General features: G+C 35.4%; 1 protein-coding gene across 1 annotated transcript in view; it reads right to left on the bottom strand.

Annotated features, from left to right (window-relative positions):
- The window catches only part of LOC102013681 (chromosome unknown open reading frame, human C17orf104), a gene marked incomplete at its 5' end in the record, with an annotated part of 12452 nt that continues 2170 nt past the window's right edge, over positions 1-10282 (bottom strand). Inside the window, 6 exon segments of the mRNA XM_005415377.2 lie at positions 1-1566; positions 1568-1721; positions 2450-2630; positions 4997-5131; positions 5910-7782; positions 9416-9520. Coding sequence (XP_005415434.2) covers positions 1512-1566; positions 1568-1721; positions 2450-2630; positions 4997-5131; positions 5910-7782; positions 9416-9520 — 2503 coding nt within the window.

Below are 10282 nucleotides of genomic sequence, written 5' to 3'. Positions count from 1 at the left end.
TATTTTCAACAATTTATTCTTTTCCTGAGTGACTGAGTTCAGTACAATATTTGTTTTCATAACATCCAACATGCCTCATGTAAAACTTAACCACTTTCTGTGCAGTGACTGGTGGGGTGATCTATTTATTTGACTACCCTCATGCAATTCATTTGAGTAGTTCTATGGCTTATCAGTGATCAAAATGTTTCTCCCTACAGTTACTCCTGCATTTGTAAGCAGTTTCTTCCACACATCATCTAAAGAAAATTTATGTGGTGTGATTACACTTTTTTTTTTTAAATACCAGGATTTCTAAAACTAAGGAAAACAACATTTAAAACATCAGTGTTTCTGATTAAGGATACAATTAAATTTCATCAGTACATTATATTATAGTTTAACTCATGCTAGAAATGTTAAAACCCAAGATCTTCTGAGTCACATAATACCAACATTTCATATTAATGAATAAATTACTTGGGTTCCATAACAGAAATACTAAGGAATGAGAAAGAAAAAGCCAAGCTTTCAAGTACTCTTTTAAAAAAAAATATAGAAGCAAACCAATGAACACAACTACATAAAATATATACGAACCAAATGCAAACTAAACTAGTTAAGGATAAACCTTAAAAAATTACATTTTAGAACTCGTGATACCCTCATAAAAGACAGCCAACTAAGGGTATTAAAACAGTAGTCATTATTTTAGAGACTGCAAATCAAGTGTAAAAGATCCAGATAAAGGAGTTATTTTGATTCAATTTAAATACTTTAAAATTAGAAATAATACTTAATAGTATACACTTTAACTTTAAAATTCAAAATTATTAATACTTAATAGTATAAATTTTAAAGAATATACACAAATGATTTGAACAGGTTTTATATCCAATAACTTGCATGGTTTTCACACTGGCACTATCACTAATTTAGGAGAATCAGATGCATTTCCCTCCACATACTTAGGCACTAAGATTTCAGATTTACAAATATGGTAGTATTTTAACTTTCTACATGAATATTTGGATTTATCCGTTTTCCTTTGTCTCTTAGGTTTATCCAGTTTTGTAAGGAAAACACTCATATCACAATCAACATTGTCTTGGTTACTAGACTGTAGCCATAATTGGGTTACAGTCACTTAAGATTCATTATTTGGAATTATACTTACTAAGGCAGAACTAATTGAAGAATTTGATATTTGCATTTACCTGCACTGCAGAATGAGTTTAAGTAACATTTTAGCTGTTAGGAAATATTTAATTTGCTTAAAGAAGCTTGTTATTTTGGGCTACTCAGAACTCCTAGAGTAGTCAACTCCACCTCTGAGTTCACTTTATATCTCATTCATTGTAAATAGATTTTTAAATAGAAGTTAGACTTCATTAAGGTATTCACTAAATTGAAAAGAAAATTAATGTACTGTAGTTTGACAAGTTCATTAAAAATTGTTAGCACGTCTTGATAGATTCACTTATCAGCTTTTCACTCTTCCCTCTGAGGCCTTTCCTTAATGTTTGCTTGTGTCACCTCTGGCTCACTGGATTGCTGCTAGGCATGCTCTCAGGGACCTTGTTGTCAGTTCACTATGTCCTGTAAAGATTTCTCCACATCTGCTTGGCCCGCTGTGGTCACTGTCTTTGGCAGGGTCATCTGCAGTGCACACCACAGAGTTGTGCGTGCTTTCCGAGTAGCCACACACATCTCTTTAATTGCTGAAGCAAGGGCAAAAACATCTGTAAAAGAAATATGGAGGGCCATTTCATATAGATACCACTTTAATATCCCTAAATTCATGCAGCCCAGTGTTGGCACTACTAAATGATCAGATGTGATTTTTATAAAAACAAGGATCAGCTGGGCATGGTGGCACATGCCTGTGAGCCCAGAACTTGAGAGGCTAAGGCAGCAGGATTTCCATGAATTCAAGGCCAGCCTAAAATACACAGTGAGACCCTGTTTAAAAAAAAAAAAAAAAAAGGAAGAAAAAGATGGCTTTTGATTGAGCTAACCAAAGTATTTTGTTCTTTAAATACTTAAAAGTATTGATACTTTATTTCTGATTTGTATGATAATGCTTTGGGCAAAACATAGAATATGTCTTAAGATGGGTATTATAATTAAATGAACAAAATTTAAAACAGAACAGTGTATCTTTGGAATAAAGGTGTTGATCACTTGGCAATCTTCTTTAGATAAGTGTTAATTTTAGAAATCCAATCTTTTAATCCCAATCTGATTTAAAAATATTCAAATGAGCAGAGCATGGTGGCACACACCTGTAATCCCAGCATTTGAGAAGCTGAGGCTGGAGGATCTTTGCGAGTTCAAGACTAGCCGGGGCTACAAAGTGAGTTCAAGGCCAGCCTGAACTGCATAGCGAGACCCTGTCTCAAAAATGACCCCCCCCAAAAATTCAAACGATCACACTGCCTTGTTAAAGGATGTGCATTAATATTCATACCTCTGTCATCCTGGCATCTTGGCACTCCTTGCCGCTGCCGATTTGAAGTGTTAACAATCTCATCCTTTCTGCGTGACTGTACGATGTGAATGGATTCCAAGTGTCTGTCGAGAGCGGTGGAGATGTTGGCATGAAGGGGAGAGCTTCGGAGACGCTCCATTTTGCCTAGTAACGTCATAACCTGAGGGAAACATTTCATACTCAGTAAGGCTTCTAACCCTACTGTCATGCTGTCTCCTTAAGTATAAACAAATCTTCAATGAAGCCCAATGGAAATGTGAGCAGCAATAGCCATTCCGTAAACAAATGCTTACTGTACTGTACCATGAGGATGGGGACAAATGGAAAATCAGACTTTTATACCTACTTGGTATGTTCATTTTATAAACGTCCAACATTTCCGTGCCAATGACAGTATAAACAAGATCTGATACTGTTTTTGATAATAAGAGCCTACAGCTGGGGGGCAGGGTGCACGCCTATAATCCCAGCACCTGGGAGGCTGTGGCAGGAGGATCTTTGAGAATTCAAAACTAGCCTGGGCTACAAAGTGAGCTCAAGTCCAGCCTGAACTTCATAGTGAAACTCTGTCTCCAAAAAAAAAAAAAAAAAAAAAAAAAAAAAAAGAAAAAGAAAAATGCTTGAAAAGAGTCTGCAAATAAATAGAGTCTGCAAATAGAGCACTGCTAGGAGGTATGATCATCTGAGGGGAAGAATTCTAGTTAAAGGAAGATGCATTAGTTTACTTCTAATTTCAACAAGTCCTGAGTCTCAAATGTTTCCTTTGTAGAAGTCAGAAATCAGAAATGTTCAGATAATAGTACCAACACAATTTTAAGGAATTAATAATACAGAGAGTCTTGATTTTTTGTTTGTTTGTTTGTTTGTTTTTGTTTTTGGTTTTGGTTTTTCTCCGGTACCGGGAACCGAACTCACGACCTTGCGCTTGCCAGGCAGGCGCTTTTGCCGCTGAACTAAATCCCCAGCCCCTCTTGATTTAATTTATGTTGAAATAATAAGAAAAAAACTGTAATTGTCAAAACTGCTAAAAAAAATTTAGGAAGCTTCTCAGTCCTCTCATTAAAGAAGCTTTAAGCCAGATGTGGTAGTGCATGCCTGCAGTCCCAGCATTCTGGGAGCCTGAGGCAAGAGGATCACAAATTTTAACCCAGCCTGAGCAACTTAGCAAGACCCTGGTCTCAAAATTTAAAGAAAAAGGGTTGGAGATGCAGTTTGCTTGTGAAGGCCTTGGGTTCGGTCGCTACTACCAGCAAAAATAATAACAACAATAATAATGAAGCTTAAAAGGCACTGAATACAGTAGACTGACAGGGGGAGTATATTTTTATGCCTAATGTCTTTCAAATTCTAAACTTGGAAAGTATATGGAAAGAGAAATTTTTGATTAAGATTTGAGTATCAAAATAATTACCTTTAGAAATGAAATGATTAAATAATTCAAATGAAAAATGGTGTTTAGTGATAGGAGAATGTTGGCAAAATAAGGCCCTGGATGAATCACTACTTGAACCACATTCATACCAAGTTTTTGTCTTTCCTTCTTCCTCACCCCACCCTTTTTACAGGCTAGGCTGCTAAATGCTAAGTTGCCCAAGCTGGGCTCAAATTTGTGGTCCTCCTGCTTCAGCCTCCCAGTGTGCTGGGATTATAGGCATGGCTTTCATACCAAGTTTCTTTACAATAAATATTTCAGGTGTTAAATATTTTCCTGCCAATTGTACAAAAGCCAGATCTTTGAGAGGTAAACAAAATAATAAAATACAAGTCCACCCAAAAAACTCCATGGAGTAGTTTATGGTAAAAATAAGGTATGGATGAGCCAGGTCTGGTGGCACATGCCTGTGATACCAGCACTTGGGAGGCTGAGGCAGGAGGATCACTGGGAGTTTCAGGCCAGCTTGTGCTATACAGTGATTCAAGGCCAGTCTGAACTGAACTACATAGCAAGACCCTGCTTTAAAAAAAAAAAAAAAAAAAAAAAATGATTAATAAAATGCTTTATCACATATGTTAATTTTTCTAATCCTTAAAGTGACTTATTCAGTGATTAAAAATAATCTCTTTTGCTGCATGTTGTTCTCAGACATCAATTTCTATTTGGAACACAGTAAGTTTATAAACAGAAGAATCATTTAAGTTACTAAAATTACTTTTTAAATTATTTGAGTGGGCCGGGTGGTGGTGCATGTCTGTAATCCCAGCACTTGGGAGGCTGAGGCAGGAGGATCGTTGCGAGTTCAAGACCAACCTGGGCTACAAAGTGAGCTCAAGGCCACCCTGAACTGCATAGCGAGACCCTGTCTCAAAAGGACCAAAAAATAAAAACATTTAAAAAAATAAATTATTTGAATGGGTCTATTTTCCTTTTCCTAAATATTATAGTTCTAGAACCAAAAATGGAAAAGAATATATTTCAGAGTTACATGTAAATACGATTTAAAAATCCTTGAGAAATCTAACATGCTTTAATGTTTAATATGTTATCAAGTAATTAAAAATCCACTATTGGATGTTTTTACAGCTTACTCTCGCCTGTTCTCGAAGTTCATCCACAATTAAGCGATCAACTCTAGACGGGTTGGAGGTCAGCCTTGGAATTGGAGTATTGTTAGTACTGGATACTTTTTTTCCTGGATAATTCTTGGCAAGGGCTAATTCAGTCTGTAAAAAATCATGTAACTTTTAGATGCTCAGTTTTCTAAATGTAATTCAGTTATGATTAATATTTTTCATAGCCCTAAGAAATAAAATTACCCCTTAAGAAAATTCTAATTTGGTACCAAAGGCAACAACTATAAACCGTAGTGTGACAGTATTTTTCTATTATACTTAATACATATAAAAGACTCAAATACCCCTACAGTTTAATATTAAAAAATACAAAAAAATTTTAACCCAATAAAGAAAAAAATCTACAATATAGACAAACTTTAAAAATTAGAATAAATATATCATGTACAGGTACAAATTCCCTAAGATGAATGTGATCATTATGTATATCTAAACTGTATCAATAGCCAGGCGTGGTGGTGCACACCTGTAATCCTAGCACTCGGGAGGCTGAGGTGGGAAGATTGTTTTGAGTTCGAGGCCAGCCTGGGCTACAAAGTGCACTCAAGGCCAACCTGAACTGCATAGTGAGACCCTGTCTCAAAAAGACAAAAAACAAACAAAAAACCAAAAACCCCCCCCCCAAAAAACCAAAAACTGTACCAATAAGCTTAATTAAAATTTAAAAATTAGAATATTGATAATTATTTTAAAACTCAAGCTTTTGGGTCTTTAACCTAGCTAATTCCTTATAGTCATAACTTAAAAACTGTGTATCATAAAAGAATTCACTGTAGAATAAGGCACTCTCAAGCTACACTAGAGTAAGCAAAGTGGAGACAGGCAGAGGGAAAATACTAAGTTACTCCTAAGCAGACAGGTGGCTTACCTTTTTCCTCTCCTTTTCTAGTGCTCTCCATTGTTCATAGCACTCTTCCAGACGAATATGAAGTTCACTGGCTGGTCCACTACGAGTTTTAATTGGTCTTTGAAATCCAAAATTTGGCACAAAACCAGAAAAGGAACTATCACCATACATCATATCATTGAAATAAGGGTATAAGTGGCTTAAGTCATCATAGGAAAACAAATCATAGGAATCCAACAGTGGAAGCACTGAATGGCCAAATGGGTGAGTGGATCTTAGGGGAAACCCACTTGAACCAAGTGGTTGAAAACCCTGATTATGCCTTAAATCTCCCATCATATAATTATTAGAGAAGCATGATGCCTGTGTGCGATTCACACGGCTATTAACATTGTTGTCTCCACTTCCTTGTCTGTGGCTATTAAAATGCCCCTGTGCCTCCAACAGTTCTTGGTATGTATTTGGAGATAAGCCATCTAAATGCTTTGGGCCCTCCTCAGGATCATAATGTCCGCTCTGGGGCTTGGCTTGAAAATTATGTTTGTTTACATTTTCAGTGATCCCATACTGCTGAACCGAATAATTTTCACAAAATCCATTTGGCTGCTTTATTTTTTTATCTATAACCAATTCAAAGAGATTTTCTTCTCCAGTCTTTGCCAGTCCTTCCATGTGATTGATCGATTGAATTCTGTCTGCGCCATTGTAATTGAAATCAAAACTAGAAAATGCTGAAGAGTTTTCTTGGCAATACTTTTGAAATAAATTGCTACTTGGGGTTAAATTTGTGGAAGATAGCTGGGGGAAATCTGAAGAATGGTTAGAACCTTTTGGAGCTGCACTTAAATGACTATTTAATTTCATCAAGTTACCTTGATTTCGATAGGGAATAGCAGTGTTACTTTTTGTTTGAACGTTCATCCAAGTGGGTCTGTTTAAATTGATACCTCCTGAAGATGTTGCTGAGTTTGATAATAAATTCACTGATTTAAAATACTCAGAATTTGAGGGTTCAGGTTTAGCAAATTGCTGCTTTTCTGTGACAGTAGCAAAATCACTATTAGCTGGACAAGCTGTGTGAGGTTTTAGTCCATATTCTGACTTTAAGGCAAAATCAGCAGTGAATCCTGTTTCCTTTGCAAACTGCTTTTCTGTCAGATGTAGTGTAGTTTTTGGAAATGTGAAATTCTGCTGGTCAGATATTGTGTCCTCCATTTTTTTCTGATTTGCTGATTTAACCTGAAATAACTTTGTATAGGCATCTGCTTCTACAGTTGGTGTTTCAGCTGTGCCATTGGCTAATTTTTTACCATCTTGGACACTGAAATTTGAACATTTATTAAGCTTAGCCTTATTAGGGTGACCATATTCTGGGTATCTACAATAATCTGCATTTTCACTGTATCTATTAAATTGGGAAAGAAACATCTCTGCCCTTTTTTGTTGTAATGGTGCTTCAAGACCTTTAGCAAATATTTTCTCTCTTCCATAAGGGTAAGTATCAATTCCTGATTCTTTCACAATATCAGACAGACAAGTTTGAGGTGCAAAACAGTTCTTGATAAATGGATATTCTTGGAATGTTGCCTTAGCTGTCTCATTTGTTTGAATATTGTAACAGTTAGAATGATCACTTCGTGAGGGATACATCCATTGTTCATCCAGGTCTAAACCAGTAAATCCATGATAGAATTCATCTATTTTTTGTTGTGGTGTGAGATTACTATTATGCAGATACTGTTTTTCCACTGCTGACATGGATTCACCACTATAAAAAGTCTGCTGAGAGACTGCTGTATCTATTGGCCTTTTGGTTTCTGTTAAGAGGTCATGGTGATCTACAAATCTGCTTGTATTCATTGGCCAAACTGACTTTAAATTAGAGGAGCAGGTCCTAGAACAAGTAAATATATTTAATTACAACTTAAATTTTAAAGACATTATTTCCCCAGTAAAAAAGATAGAAAAGATTTTGTCCTATCCTCCCCGTTTTCAAATCTTGACTTACAAGGTACCATCATATGAAATGTGCTATATTCTCTGTAAACAATCATGCACTCACTCTTCAGTTAACAACGGACCACATATACAATTGTAATGGAACTGAAAATTTCCTGTTGCTCAGTGGCACATAATCATAATAATATCACTGTAGCCCAAGGCATTCCTAGGTGTTTATGGTACTGGTATAAACCAATGTACTGCATTAGTAGTCATATAGAAGTATAACATACAATTATGTACAGTATGTAGTATTGGATAATGGTAATGAATGACTTTTTTTTTTTTTTTTACTGGTTTGTGTATTTACTATACTTTTTGTTTTTTTTTTGCAGTACTAGGGATTGAACCCAGGGCTTTCACACTAAGCTACATTCCAGCTATTTTTTTGTTTCTTTAGGGTCTCAATATAGTGCAGGCTGGCCTTGAACTCACAGCATTCCTTTGGCTGAGCCTCCAAATGCTGCATTACAGGCACGCACCACTATGCCTGGCCCCCGGCACTTTTTTATGTTTTTATTTTGTGACAAGGTTTTGCTAAATTGCCCTGGCTGGGCTTGAACTTGTGATCCTTCTACTTCAACCTCCCAGGGTGATGAGATTAAAGGTATGCACCACCACGCCTGGCTTTTATTGTTGTTTTAAAGTGTATATCTACTTATTTTTTTAAAAAAAGCTAATGCAAAATCATATGCTGTATTGCACTTATTGCATCAAGAGGCCATGTTGAATGACCTGCCTATACCATGTGTTTATATAAGTATACTTCGATAGTTTGTTTGAATGACAACACAATCATTTAATAATGCACTTCTCAGAACCTGTCCCCTTCAGTAAGCATTTTAATCTATGTCTTCATTGTACTTTGCCAAAAGGCATCAACTGAGACCTTTAGGCTGGTGACTTGGGGGTCTTAGATGAATTGTTTATCTATCTTAAGTAGAGAATAAGAAAGTTTTTTCCTTTGATTAGGTTATTATATAATACAAAAGTACTGTTGACCACAATTTTTTTTAATGAAGAAAGATGTATTTTGCTTAAAGTATGTTTGAAATTGATTACATATGTGCGGCATATTTCCCTGTTTATGAAATAGGGTGTTTTGGTAATATGGTTTCCACACTCAATTAAAACAATATTTAAAATTACCACATGAATAAAATCCACATCTATTTCTGTAATGACTAATGAGTTTTATTCTTTAGGATCTATGTATAAAAGCTTCTTGGAATTTATACTCTTTAAGCCAAACTTCAGCTCACAAACTCAAGGGAAATAGTTCTAAATTATACAGGAACAAATTTTCAAATGAAAGTTCTCTAAGCAAATAAAATCTTAGATTGAATTTCAATTGTATGGCAATTACTTCAGTAAAATCAAGGCTCCTAGCAACAAATATCGCAGTAAGATGACTACTGTCAGGTGACCCAATATTAAGTGAAAATAAAAGTTAATAAACAAGGTAACCTAATATATGTGAATTTAAAAGCTTACTATACACTATAAAGATTATATACCATACTAACCCTTCAGGAAAATATGACTGCGATTTATCTTGTTCTTCCAGAATGTTAGACACAAGTCCATATAAGTCTGTTTCACTGCCATAGTCATTTCTTTCAGTTTGAATCCTAAAAATAAGTGAGTATCATGTAAACTGTTTTACTTGTAGTAAATACAATATACTGATTTCTCCTTCCAGACATATTCTTTTTTTCTCTAATGTACTTGGATTGACTTTATACCATCATTTCAAATAAAGAGGGAACAAGAACTCAAGAATACTTACTACTTTGGCATGATACCTAGCCTATATAAATTATTTCTGCCCTGTATCTACTTCAATGTATGCTTACCTCATTTTCTCCCCTAACACATGCTCTTCATTTCAGGTGACCAACAAATGAGCTACAGTGTCATAGACAAGATGTACAGAGCTCCTCCTAAAAGCATGTCTGGTTCTATAATTGTTCATTCACTCTATCATCACCTGCTCAGTGTTTTCCCTTATGATTTAAAGACCACATGAACCTGCTGCTCTTTTTGGGACTCTTTACATTAAATATCGCATCACAAATTGAAATATCATACGATCGTTCTACTTTCCATGGAAATTTTGCAATTGTCCTTAAAATACAATAGACTGGAGGGCTAACCTTAATCCTTGCCAAAGTAGTGACTAGCTGAGAGTCTGATGTCCTTGAGAGCCCAATAATACTGTCTAAATAAATAAAATGAAAAAAACACAAGCACATGGAAAACTGCTCTTTTACTTATAGTTTTTTGCTAATTCATTCCTAGAAATAATATTTTGTTTTAAGTGTAACTTCTTGCTTTTTTTTTTTTTTTGGTTTTTCTCCGGTACCGGGAACCGAACTCACGACCTTGCGCTT

This window comes from Chinchilla lanigera, unplaced genomic scaffold, assembly GCF_000276665.1.
Source record: "Chinchilla lanigera isolate Chin_1 unplaced genomic scaffold, ChiLan1.0 scaffold00050, whole genome shotgun sequence".
In the NCBI taxonomy this organism is placed as follows: Eukaryota; Metazoa; Chordata; class Mammalia; order Rodentia; family Chinchillidae; genus Chinchilla; species Chinchilla lanigera.
The sequence above is the reverse complement of the archived record's forward strand: the minus strand, read 5'-3'. Positions and strand labels throughout refer to the sequence as shown.